We start from the raw sequence: 13,598 nt of genomic DNA on the forward strand, positions 1-13,598 counted from the left end.
TTTTAACTGAACAATAAACAGGTTACTGTACATTGGTTTCAGTTATTTACAATATCTTTAGACACAAGTCTCATCAAGTAGGTAAGCTTGTTGACTTATAATTTGTCTTCCGTTTTGTTGTAACTAAGGAACATCGGGTATCTCCATAGAAACCAGAGACGCCTTCAATGACAGGTCAGATTCCAGAGACTGCTTCGTGCAAGATGATTTACTTTGCACTGATAGCTAAGTAAGAAAAGATACAAAAGGAAAATGTTGAACAACCAACGATGTGCAGGGGGAGTTAGAGTGAAGGAAAGAGGGAAGGGAGAGTAGAGGTGTAGGGTTAGGGGGGTGGGAAGGTGAGAGAGGGGGTGTATGTTGTTGAAAAATTGACGTGAAATGAAAGTAAACTTTCAGTATGTGAACTAATTTCCCTTACTTCTTTTGAACATGAAAAAGTAATGTTAAAGTTTCTGAATTACATACCTCAAATATGTTCTTTGTGAAGATCGGAAGAGTTCAATGAGGTGAAAAAAAGAGAACAACATGTAGTTAGTAAGGTCGTGTTCATTGAGATCCTTTCATCACACAAAATACTTTTGCCACCTTTTAAGAGCAACCACTACTCAAATACATAAGTGAATCATTTTGAGTACTGTGCAAACATCCTTTCTAATCGATTTTCACCAGAAATCTCTATAATTTATGAAATTCGTTGTGTAGTGACGTTACTCGCTTTGCATGAAGTGACGCATTTTGATCAAGCGAAGACAAGCAAAAACAATTGATGAATTTTTAGAGATATTAGTTAACAATTATCTCGCTCCAGTCCTTACCGGGACAGCCAGCCTGGTGGGGGCCTGCCGCTGGTGTTTTGCCATCAGGACAGCAGCCGTAAGTCGTAGATGCGCATGCGTTGGCGACAGCGTATGCCAGTGTGGTGGGTGCTTGAAGGTAAAGCATCAAAGAATCATTTTTGAAAGCAGTTTTTTCTTTCTAACCTGCTTACATTACTTCTAATGCAAGTACGGAGATTTGTATCATGGTTGGGGCATAAACCGTATGCTCAGATCAGAAGATTGTTATTACAAAAATTATAAAGTGATACAAGTCAAGATCACAGCCGAAGCGCGCCTGAAGTAACTTTGGTACATTGAGATAGACTGATGCTTTCTATTATTTGTTAATGTTGGAATAAGAAGCTGTGTTAAGTCGTGGTCATCTTCTTGTCAACAGGCGCAACTCACATCAGAATTCTTTCACATATGTAATTCATGGATATTCACTCCCCCTAGCAGTATGCAGCATGGTTGTGATATGAAACTAGTTTAATGGCCTAACTCCCACACGTCGTCCTTTACCTCAGTAGTAAAACATCCGAACTAGTAATCGAAAGGTTTTACGGGTACGACTCCTCCTGGGAGAACTCGGATTTTCTTTTTCCGAGTACGCCTGTGTCGCTGACTGAAAAACTCGAGTTTGGAATGTTGAATTTCAAAGTTGCAGTTTCTGCTTTTGACAGCAGAATTGTGCGCTGATTTCTTTATCTCCTTGTGCTTGGAACTGATTAAAGCTCGATAATATTATATCAGTGTCGACTTTTAATTCAAAATTCCTCTTCTCTTAAGTACGATTTCTGGGCCAGATTCACGTTGGAAAAGCAATGGCCTGTCGTTGACCGACAATGCTTAGGATACATCTTGCGCTTTCTGAATTTGGCTCCTGGAAAATGTTCTGTCCTTAACTTTTACGTTATCCAAAGAAAAACTTAGATTTAAAACTGGCCTTTTAATAAAAAGAGGTCTTTCACAAGAGAATCGAAAGCCTTACTTTACGTTTTATTATAATAGATGAACGCTAATAGCCGAGCCGGCCTTACGTATCGTTACTGGTGTTTGTACTCGCAGAGTCTGACAAAGTGCTTGGGGGTCAGGGGGGGGGGGGGGGGTACAGTAAGGTGCAATAGCATGTTGGAATCTTACTTTCACAGTTGATCCCACTCCAGTGTATGGGACAGTGGCATTCATATGAAGCTCCTTTCGCGATACAAACGCCTCCATGCTCACATGGACTCGGGTGGCAGTGGTCCTCATCTACCAAAACAAATTAAATATATTTGTATCATTAAGTCGGTTTTACGTAGCACTCTGTTGATAAACTAAAATGAAACTCAGCCTTAAAAGTTTACGGGCCTACAATGTGGCTATTTTGCTAACTCCGATAAGTTGTTTCTATTCATGCTATTCTTTGAGCCACACCTCACAATACACATAACTTTGGTGAAAATCTGAACACGTGACCCCATCTGCAAAGAGTCCATATATGGTATACCTTCGCACGTGAGTCCAGTCCAACCGGAAGAACACGAACACGTGAAGTCATCACCGTCTATTTCACACACTCCACCATGATGACAAGGGTTAGGATGGCAGCTATCTCGCTCTGCAGAAATATATAACAATTATGTAAAATGTTTAGTAGTTTGCGCTGTGGTGGTTGATCTTACATCGAGACTTCTCGTTTACGAATCGGTATAACTGAATATCTTCGTTTTCGATTGTTATTCGCTGATAAGTGATGAAAGTAGAATTTCTTTTGATTTTATGTTTACGACATGTCACTGAGTAACAGATGAACACGCGCAGGGAGCTATCGCATCAAATTAGTCTCCGTACCTTAAGTCAAACGTCGGCCATTTTGAATAATTTATACGCGGTCAGCAAGTTCAGAAATTTATCGGAGCTTCCGATCGCTCCCCGATGTTTCCAATGTTTATCGGCTTCAGACAAGATGACAAGATGACGTCCTTACGAAGCATGCTATATCGACAGTGGGTTCTAATAAACTTCTTTCTTGATCTCAGTTAATGTAGTGCCAGTCTGTGAATAAGCGAAACACTGTTACCTGCACAGTTGATTCCTTTGAAGCCTGGTGGACAGGTGCAGGTGTAACCGCCACTGTTCTCAAAACAGGTGCCACCATTTTGGCACGGACTAGAATGACACTTTAGCTCCTCTGAAAATAATGAACGACTGCAATTTAATTTAATAATACTAGAATTTTCTTGATGTTTAACTCTACTTTGCTCGGGATGTTTTTATTTCCTGAGTCCGACGGTGCGGTTGGGCAAGGAGGTAGCTTTGTGATCCCGAAGTGTAGCTTCTGGATGAACCCACAAACAAAACTTAATGTGACGACCTGGGATGGTATAGGTAGCAAGTTCAGCAATCAATGAAACTCTCTTGGCCAATCCATGGGTTTACAGATATTGCCTCACTTAGTGAACGATTTAGATGACCAGAAAGGTCAACGGTTAGAGCATTCGACGGCTGTGCGGACGGAATATCATGGATTTCAGTATTGTAAGCTTATCATCTTTTGACAGACTGAATACGGGTTACCTGGTAGTCGAGCTTGAAATTTCCCATTTCCTTTTTTTATATCTACCTTCGCAGTTGTATCCTCTGAATCCTTCTTGGCACTGACACTTGTATGTTCCAGTTATTTCCTGGATACAAGTTCCTCCATTTTGGCAAGGAAACGAATGACATCTATCTGGGTCTGTTAAATTAAGTGACAAATGTGGTGAACATTCCGTCAAACAAAATATCATATAAATCAATCGATCGGTCAGTCAATCAGTGAGTCAATCAGTCAGTAAGTCAGTCAGTCAGACAGACAGACAGTCAGTCGGTCAGCAAATCAGTGAGTCTTTGAACAGACTGTCAGTCGGACAGTCAGCCAACAACAACAAGCTTTATTGGCATCACTATAACAAATACAGCATTGCAAAAGCTATTCATAACTAATTATTGATTCGTTAACTACTTCGTAAGAGAACTTAAAATGAAATAAAACAAAATAAAATAAAATAAACAAATAAAGTAACTGAAGTCTTTGCTTATTCTAAACTATTCATACAGTAGAAGTAATCATTCTGGAGAGAAGTTTATCTCTCAATTCGAAACACGAGGAAACAAATGAAGTTAATTGTGTGTTTATGAAATAGTCAGTTGAGTTCATTATATGCGATAATAAAGTTTCTTTTGCTAATAGTCGTGGAAATGGAAGGGTAGGTTCTATTTTAGTAAAGAACATATCTCTTAAAGAAGAATAGCTTGGGCAATCTAATAGAAAGTGAATTTCATCGTCAATGGTTTCACAGTTGCAAACATTATACACCCTTTCATTACGGGGTATGTCAGTCAGTCAGTCAGTCAGTCAGTCTGTTTGTCTGTCTGTCTGTCAGTCAGCCACTCAGTCAGTCAGTCAGTCAGTCAGACTGTCAGTCCTTCATTCCGCAGTCGGAGACTTACTCAGTGTCTTAGGCAGTCAGTAAATCATTCAGATAAGAAATCGAACCTTTTACTTATCGTGCATGTACCTTGGCAATTAAGTCCTCGGAATCCTTCCACACAGAGGCAATGGTAAGAGCTGCCCAATTGAGAACATGTTCCTCCATTTATACAAGGATTTGACTCACATAGGTTAATCTCCTCTAAGAAAGAAAAGAAACAAGGAAAAAATGTCATTATAGAACTGACACTCTTAGTCCTATAACACAAACACGTTGTAATAACCACTGGCAAACCTTCGCAATCTTTCCCTCTGTATTCATGTAAACATTCGCATTTATAATCCTCCTCTTCCATGAGCTCTCTGCAGATTCCGCTGTTTTGACACGGGTTAGGCTCGCACTTCTTCTCCACTACAAAGAACAGAACAAAGCCAAAACATGTTTGCAAATATCTGCATCTCACCATCATATGTTTATCAGATAAAGTGCTAATTATGCCAGGTCAAACATTTATGCAAAATAATTTTGCGTTTTTCATAAGGGAAAAAGTTCGCTTTTAGTGTCTCTCTCAGAATCATCCGATTAACTTTTTTAAGTTTTAAAATCACTTGACGGTAAGCAGGGTGTCAGTTTGGCTTTGCAAAATAAACTATACCGCAACCGAGCTGCATGCCACTGTTCCGGATATTTCCTCTAGGCCCACTGGTTTCTACTTTGCCTTCATTTAACAAACTTACAAAAGCACTTACTGGTTACTTACTTTCACAATTCTTTCCTCTGAAGCCATGTGGACAGATGCATTTGTATAGACTGGGTCCTTGATTTAGACATGTTGCCCCATTTAAACATGGATTAGAGTCACAAACGGACACCATTGCTGCGAGAGAAGCATAAGGGGGGAGGGGAGGGTTAAAATAAAGAAGAAGATACATGAAATACAATTCTGCAGGTGGAGATCGGAGGTATATTCTTGTCAGGTCCTCATATTAAGTTGGGAAGTACACATCTACATTGATACTTAGCAATGGTTTCCCATCACACCAAAAGTGCTGGTGTGTCGCTTAAAAAGAATTTTCGGTTTACAGTGTGTGTATGAAATAACTCGACCATTAGCTAGGTACAGGTAGAATTAGTATCACTAAGTCACACAACCAATTAAGAGTTAAATTAGCAAAACAGTGGCTTTGTAAGAGCGTTATGCCCTTTGGTAAAGTTTATACCGTTTCCTGCAAAACGGCAATGTTAAATTTGAAAATTCAACAGCTGCAAAGTTTCAAAGAGAACGCGTTTGTTTTTAACAGCATTGGAAAGCGTCCGTAAGAATATGGTTTTACGTAATGTTCTTCTCAGCTATGCCTTCATGGTGATAACTACCAACTATTTTGTAGGCTTCACTCACTTTCACAGTTGATTCCTGAGAATCCCGCTAAACAGGAGCAAGTGTAAGAGTTGTGATTGTCAAAGCATGTCCCTCCATTTCTACAAGGGTTACTGCGGCACTTGCTTTCAACTGAAAAACAATACAGGCGGACGAATACAGTCATAAATGGAACAAAATGGCTTCAAGCGCATCTTTTAGTAATATCTGAGGAAAATACCCCGTGAAACTGTCTATCACACGCACCCTAAGGCCCCGTTTATATGGAGAAAAGTTGTCCCGGGAAGAAGGGTCATTCGCCTACCCGAGCTACCCTGGGCGAGCCAACTTTTCCTAAATTTCCTTACAAAACTTGGCGAACCGTTTACATGAAAAACAAAAAGTTGGCTCGGCTGGAAGGGATGATAGGGTCACCCTCCTAGCCGGGCCAACCTTTCTCCATATAAACACTTTGGTTCGCCTTGCTGGGTCAACTCCGTCAAGGCGAGACAATCAGAGCATGCGCGAGCGCTGTTGGCTCGGGCAAAGGGGTCACCTTTTCATTCATATAAACGCTCGCTGACGTTGACTCGACTGGGAGGGTGACCCTCTTTCCCGGGGTAACTTTTCTCCATGTAAACGGGGCCTAAATCATTCATGCTTCTGTTGTTGCCATGGCTATATGACTCTTGCAAAGGTCACCAATAATAACTTTACTGGGCTTTGACCTTTAACCTCTGTTCTCAAAATACTTCGCCTGTTCAAGTATTTTTTCTTTTAAATTTTGCATTCCTAGGTCTGGCCATTCAAATGAAAGCTACTGACCAATTCCTTCTTCTGAAGTTGTTTGCTATCTTGTATGAGATGATGCATTGTTACTTTCGAGTCGATGTAGCGATGACTCCAAAGTGTGACGGACAGACATTTTGCACAATTGTTAAGTTCTCTTAGGAGGGAAAAGAGAACGAAGAAGGAGAATCAAGTCAGTGCATGACTGACAATTTAAAGACAACTTACTCTCGCATGCTGCTCCTCTGAAACCGTCCATACACAGACAGGTATGGGTGCCAAGTGTCTCCATACAGGAACCGCCATTCAGACATGGGTTCATGAAGCAGAGATTCTCCACTGCCAAGATAAATATGTATAAGATTAAAAACAGGGAAATCTACTAAAAGATTACATTGACGTAAGCCTGGTTAAGGGTGATGTCATCTGCCTTGCTTTTGGTCCACAATAGAGAAGAGGGCCATTGATCCCCTTTTTCAAACATTTTCTACCTTTAGAATTTGTTTTCGATTATTTTAGGTTTCTGTGTCCGACCTCCTAGTGCTAAATAGTAAGGGTATCATTTCGTCTTCAATGGTTCTCGGCCACCCTCTTGTTGTAGTTGTCTTTGGTTGTCGATGTCAGTGCAATTTTAGCGGAGTGGGGTGGGGGAACGCGGGAACAAAAAGGACGGCAGAATCAAAATGATGATGATGATGATGATGATGATATTATAATAATAAAAACTGTAAAACGACCTACAGCCTCACTCCTCCCAGCATAGGGGTATAATGCGTATCAAATTCATTGGATCTTTAAGTACATTTTTACCAAAAAATATGACCGATGAAAGAAGCTTAATTAAGATCACAACATAGAAAACGTATTGAAATCACAACCTTTAATTCCTATCTAATACGGTCAACCGGCTTGATATGGTCTTGTCCTCTTGGACTGGGCTACACGAAACCGAAAATACCGCTGTACTTGAAATACGCACCTTCACATGTCGGTCCTTTGTACTCTCCAGGACAGGAACACTCGAAACCATCATCCATTTCGGTACACGTTCCACCATTTCTACAAGGGTTGGGCTGGCATTTATTTTTCTCTGTTTAGGTTAAGCAAATGAGAAATAAGTATTAAAAGTGGTTATATAGAGCCTTTTACAGGAATGGCGTAACCGTATTCCCGAACATGGCTTCATATGGGCGTTGAGTTTGTTATTGGTTCTCGTCCTTGCTCTGAGAGTTTTTTCCTTGATTGCAACGACTTTTTCGTCTCCTCAAACACCGACATTTCCAAATTCCAGTTTAATGCGGAATCAAAGGGGACAGGTTTATTGGTAATAAGGCTGTTTTAAGTGTCAACTCAATTAAACAAATTAAAAATGATTTCCTGGTGACTGTTGAATAGAACTGCCTTACAGTAAAAGTTTAATCGCGTTTAAAGAAATGTCGCAACCCTAGATAATTATGACGCCCTGTTATTTATTGCCTGCAAAGAAGGCTAACAAAAGTATCAAGATTTAAAAACCTTTACTTTTACTGCGACAATGAATGACCCAACCATTTTGTGAAAAACTGTCCAGCCATATTCTTCAAGCTTTTTCAACAAAAAGAAAGAAAAATAGACTAAACAAACTATCACCAATAATACTGAGTTATTCAATACTAAAAAGGATAGAGAGTGTTTTCCTAGTATAACATCTCCTGTATATAATTTTAAACAGGGGGTGAGGTTATGGTTTGTTCAAATACCATTAGCAAACCAACCAGTTGTCTTCAATTCCAAACTTTGACGTCACTCAGTGCAAGCAAAAGGCATCAGTTACCTTCACAGTTAGTTCCTTTATAGCCTTCCATGCAAGTACAAATGTATGCACCATTTGCCTCTGTGCAGATCCCTCCATTACGACACGGATTGGGATGGCACTTGTTCTCCTCTTAAAAGAAAAAAAGAAAACACGCCAACGTTTTTTATATTAGTGAACCAATACAATGCACACATGTTTACATTAGGTGGTCCAGCTCCCTAGCTAGAATTATTTACAGGGTCGGTTCTAAGAATTAAGTCCTACACACCTTTCTTTTCACTATGGCCATATTTTGACTGATACATGACACAGCTGTATAGCAATGTGAAAAGGTCATCACCTTGGCGACAAACTTCCAAAATTTCAACTCCCCGGCGGTTGGTAGGATTTTAAATCAGTCGAAAAGAAATTTGCAATTGTCCTAAAGGACTTGTTACGCGTTCTCATGGCTTTACAATAATCATTTCGCTTGAGTGATATCTAATGTTCTAAGAATACATACCGTCGCAATCTACTCCCTTGTAACCAGGCGCACACATGCATTCGTAGCCATCCTTGACCTCGTTACAAGTGGCGCCATTTTGACACGGACTTGGAATACAGTGACGCTCTGTGGAGGATAAGAATGATCGAGTGAAACTAACCTGCGTGAAAGTCGCTTCCTTTTTATTTATGGCCTTCTGGATAGCTTTTTACGCCTTGCGTATCTATTTTTTTTTACTCTTGCAGCTTTCTGTACAGCAATTGCAAGGATTATAGCTCATTGCCTCCGCTTAAACGTCAAGTGTACAAAACTCACAACTATGCCTCCCGTACCCATTTTTCGGTTCTCACAATTTCACTCACGCAGCTTTACATACAGCAAGTATCATGCTCACTGCTTCTGCTAAAATATCCAGTACACAAATCCCACAAGTATGCCCTGCGTACCTATTGTACAACTCTCACTCATTCAGCTTTTCACACAGAGAGGATTTTGAACACTGCCTCCGCTTGTGCGACCCGTACACAAATTTCACATAAATTCCTTGCGTACCTATTTATTGATTGACACTCATGGCAACTTTTTATTTTCAGCAAATTCTGAATTGAGGTAGCTAAGATTATGGAAACGTTCTCTTCAACTTAAAAAAATTATTTAACAAGTTATTTTCACTCAAAGGCTGAAATTGGCCATTACGATCCTGCATGCATTTTATTGCCCAAAAGGTGACGACGTCAAAGGGTTGTTTAAAGAAAGCAGCGCATTCATGGCTAAAGTATAACATGATATTCTTGCGAGTTTTGTTCTGATGACTAACAAATTGCCATTTTCAATTTGTGGGAACAAATTTCGCCGATTTGTGATGACTGACATTGTTTGCTGGAGACCAAATGTTTGCGAAGTTCGATTCATGAAATAGTCACTGGAAAATTAAAAGAGAAAAAACAACTTGTCTACTTAATATTGCTTTTCGAGCTATCGTTACGACCGGATGTCGCTCAAAGGAGGCTTTCTCTCATTTCTAAACGTTCTTAGCTCCCTGACGCAACAGAAAACATCAAATCAAATGTACATCGGACCGCTACGAATGAAGTCCAATAACGTTTCAATATTCCAACTTTGCATTATAAAAAGCAGTCGTTTATTTTAATTTCGGGATTAAATTTTTGTGGATAATTATTCTACGAAAGTTTTCTTCTGCGGAATCTTTTTTATGCGGACCAAGGGCAAAATCGGAAAAATTCAATTCTGCAAAAAGTTGTTGGGTAACAGGCGTATATATTTAAACATATACCCACACCTGATAGAACTTAACAAGGTAATAAGGTTAACATAAATGAACAGCTTCTTTATTTGGTTGGTCGACCCTTCTTGCACACCATGGATGAGTGAATCGCGTCAACTTCATCTGTCAAGTTTTACAGGTTTCTCAATGGATAGGTTAAGTTGCGACGCCCAATTTAACTAGACCAAACTGAAAATCAAAACAGCGAAAAAATAACTAACCTTCCTCTTCTTCGTCTTCGTCGCCATACATTTTCATCGGATCATAAAATGGAAAAGGAGAAGCGTGATGATGCATTCCTCCGTAGAAACTCCGTAGAAACGGATTGTAAGGAATTGCCATGGGAGGTCTTGGGATTCGAGTTGTCACAATGGTCCGTTGAGTTAACGGAGGCGGGCGCATAAACATGTACGGATGAGAGAATGAATGCATGGGATGCATTATAAACTGCCTTTTGCGTTCTTTGTTATACCTTTTCGAAGGTGAAAACGTTGTAGGCTTTTTAAACGGTTTACTGATCCGTAATTTTTGACGGCCATGTTGTTGGCTCTTTGAGGTGTCGCGTAATGCCAGATTTGTTTGTTTCTGTTTGCGTCCATCTTGTTTAGTCTTCGCCTTTGATTCTTTTGTCTTTAGCAAATTCAATGATTGTTCTTCCGTAGGCCTTGCGACGATTTCATCTAGAATTAAAGACAGCGCAATACCAAGGAGAATTCCTCTAATTCGTGGCTTCATTTTTTTGACCAGTTTTCGCAGAGGAAGCGAATCTCTCGGTAGAATGGCTTATTAGGGTCATACCTTTCTGTTTACGTACAATAGAGCAATCCTGACCCGCAATTGGCCACCATGACGCCCAGTTGTCAAGCCATTTGGATTTATTGTTATGGTTTATAAATAAGAAATAAGTTTAATTTTGAAGGTCAGACGATAAATTAAGACAAAAATGTCTTCGTATTCTAACTTTTAGATAAGTTAACACTTTTTGAACAATCCTAAGTTTTGCAGTAGGTTTCGAGTTTAAATCGATAACAGTCGGTTTCCCTTCCTTAAGATGAATTTAATCCGGGAGAAATTGTCTCTATGCATGAAGGGTCAAACTATCCACTTTGTAACAGTTTTTTAGCACGGCCCGTTAACAAAATTAGTGGAAAATATAAAACCGATTTTGCGTGGTTGAAAATATATTTGAATTGTGATCAAACTAAATGTTTTTTTTAAAATTAAGCTAAGTGACACCTAATATTCATTACAACGATTTCTGAGCGTTCAGAAGTCCATTATAACACCGTCGCTCACTGAATTTTTTTTTCAAACCTCTTCTAACACGCCATTGTATTTTTCCAAAAGCGATGCAATATACAGGCACAATGCACAGGGAAAAGGGTTTATTTGGAAATACATACACTTTTATGGAGATCTCTCTGGGCTCGTCGCAGATTCTTTTCTGCGAAACCGTTTAGCGCTTACCGAGAAGGCTAGAGAATACCCAGATGTCAATTCTCGTCTGCTTTAAAAGAGTGGAAGATACTATGGTTAAAGGCCAATGGTGATACTTGCGCATAAGATAAATCCATAAAGCAACATTTTCATACGATCCTTCCTTTAGAAAGTTTATATCTAACTGTAACGTTTGAAAGCCAAATCGCTTAAAATTTAACAGAGATATTGGAGAATGATGATAGTGCACTAGGGTTGGTTTTTATTAGATTGCTCGCCCATTAAGGCAATTATATTCTTATTATCACTGATAATTTGGCACCGGCTCTGTTGTTATGGATGGAAAGTCAAGTTCTTCTTTTCTAACTTTCTACCCATTCACTCAGAGCCACAAAAATATAATATTCAAGAACAAAACTGTGTTTTCCAAGTCACTGCTTATAAAATAATGGCTGGCTGATTTTGTTCAATTTCCTTCTGTGCATTTTATCTAAGATTTCACAGCTGATAGAATCTCTTCAGATGAACATCCACAGGTGGATTCTTTGCGTTTTACAAATTTGTGCTTTTTGCCACTGAGCAAGAACTGACTGTATAAATTTTCATGAGATTCAGATCGAGCCTTACTAGAGCAAAATATTTTTTTTATCTCGTTGCCAGTTTTTAGTTAAATGCATCGGCAGAAAATCAATGGAAAATATCAGATCTTTACAAACAATAATTAGATCATCGAATATAAATTCAGTAACGTCACTATTTGAGCATGCGTGAACTTTATAACAAGGGATTTACTCTGAACTGAACTGAACTGAGCACTTTATTTAAACACGATGGAGTATTCAGCAGAGCTGGTGGGGTCGTGTACTCGCTCAACTTCATCGAATGAAATTCAATTTACAACCTCGTTATCTCTGAAGGCTTGAATAACAATGTTGGGGTTTAAAGGGTGTTTCTTCGGGGTTGACATTTTTGCTGTGCCCAGTATTGAGTTACTAAAGCTCTTGAAACTCTGTGGAGTTACTTAAACATGGCTGACACCAGCTTCCGTCAGTTTCCAGCACTTATACTACCACTATTTGTTAGTTGATACATCAGTGATGGTATCTAACAAACGCCTAAACATTGACGAACAAGTTGTGGCTGTTTTCTTGACATAAAAGGTTACCATAACAACAATACAACCTCTTAAATTTATGCCCAATTTTTTTTTGTCATTTGGTGGTTATAACTAAAAAGCAGCTTGGTGAACCCCATTTTTTATTATGTAACGGTAACAAGATACAATGTTTTGCAAAGTTTAAAAATCCAAGGGAAGAGGCTCAAAGCCACTTTAAATGTTGGTGGCTGTCGGGATATATGAAGTAAATATATCGTATCAGGGATTTGTCGCTAAAGACAAAATAATACACAGCAAACGAACAAATACAAATACAACCAAGTCAAAAGGTAGTACTTATTAGTTAGAGCCCCATTATGTATATATAATGTAAGTTTTATTTTCAGCTATTTTAACATCGTTATAAATGTCAATCAATCTATTGTTCTAAAATCACTTTATATTTGGAGGGTAAAAACAAAAATGGAATGGATAGGATTAGGAATAGATATTTTTGTAATTAATGCTAGAAAAAAAATATCTGACGTATTTATTGATTGTTTCATGTCTCCAAAAGATGTATGATCATCCAGCACGCTCTATTAGTGGCTTAATTTCCTAAATAGCCTGTCCGGTTCAAATGCTTCAAGTAAGAACAAACTACCACATGCAAAAAAAAAAAAAGAAGAAAAAATAAAAGAACTTACACTGGGAGCTACTGAATAGATATCTACAAATTTGAAGCAAAGATTTTGCTTCAAACAATTGATTGTCATACATCGACAACAATATGGAGCTTTCTTCAGCAAGTGATATTTACCTCGACTGAAATTTGAGGAGCGCAGAAGCAAAGAGGGCTTAAACCCACAAAACTGCGAGCATTTAAAGAAGCGCAAATTATTTTTAATTTTTTTGGTAGAGGGTGAATTTTTATTGCGTTTATTAAATGTACATGACAGAATTTTTTCATTTGCTTTATCAAATGTTAATGTTGTTCTCGTTTGAATAATTTCATTACGGCTATTTAGCAATTCCATTTCACATTTTCTTCCGCATAGTTTTCTTCCTCTGCACAC

At 38.8% G+C, this 13,598-nt stretch overlaps 1 protein-coding gene across 1 annotated transcript; it reads right to left on the reverse strand.

Moving 5' to 3' along the window:
- Nucleotides 1–771: 771 nt before the first annotated feature.
- Nucleotides 772–10,785, reverse strand: LOC146455780 (uncharacterized). The gene is made up of 14 exons (XM_085093937.1): nucleotides 10,211–10,785; nucleotides 8,723–8,830; nucleotides 8,239–8,349; nucleotides 7,405–7,515; nucleotides 6,654–6,764; nucleotides 5,679–5,789; nucleotides 5,040–5,156; nucleotides 4,574–4,690; nucleotides 4,367–4,480; nucleotides 3,430–3,543; nucleotides 2,887–2,997; nucleotides 2,314–2,424; nucleotides 1,965–2,075; nucleotides 772–929 (listed from the first exon to the last, which is right to left on the reverse strand). The coding sequence occupies exons 1-14, from the start codon at nucleotides 10,722–10,724 to the stop codon at nucleotides 787–789; spliced, it is 2,004 nt and encodes a 667-aa protein (XP_084950063.1). The 5' UTR covers nucleotides 10,725–10,785; the 3' UTR covers nucleotides 772–786.
- Nucleotides 10,786–13,598: the final 2,813 nt, after the last annotated feature.

The sequence above is a fragment of the Pavona decussata genome, unplaced genomic scaffold (genome assembly GCF_977016875.1).
Source record: "Pavona decussata unplaced genomic scaffold, jaPavDecu1.1 SCAFFOLD_270, whole genome shotgun sequence".
Taxonomy (NCBI): Eukaryota; Metazoa; Cnidaria; class Anthozoa; order Scleractinia; family Agariciidae; genus Pavona; species Pavona decussata.

What these genes read in the sequence shown, in the direction of transcription:
- LOC146455780 (XM_085093937.1), bottom strand. Translation starts at nt 10,724, where the DNA reads ATGAAGCCACGAATTAGAGGAATTCTCCTTGGTATTGCGCTGTCTTTA. An exon ending in CAGAGGGAAAGATTGCGAAG is followed by an intron (nt 4,481 to 4,573) that starts GTTTGCCAGTGG and finishes TTTCTTTCTTAG; the next exon opens with AGGAGATTAACCTATGTGAG. An exon ending in GAGTGGGATCAACTGTGAAA is followed by an intron (nt 930 to 1,964) that starts GTAAGATTCCAA and finishes TTTACCTTCAAG; the next exon opens with CACCCACCACACTGGCATAC.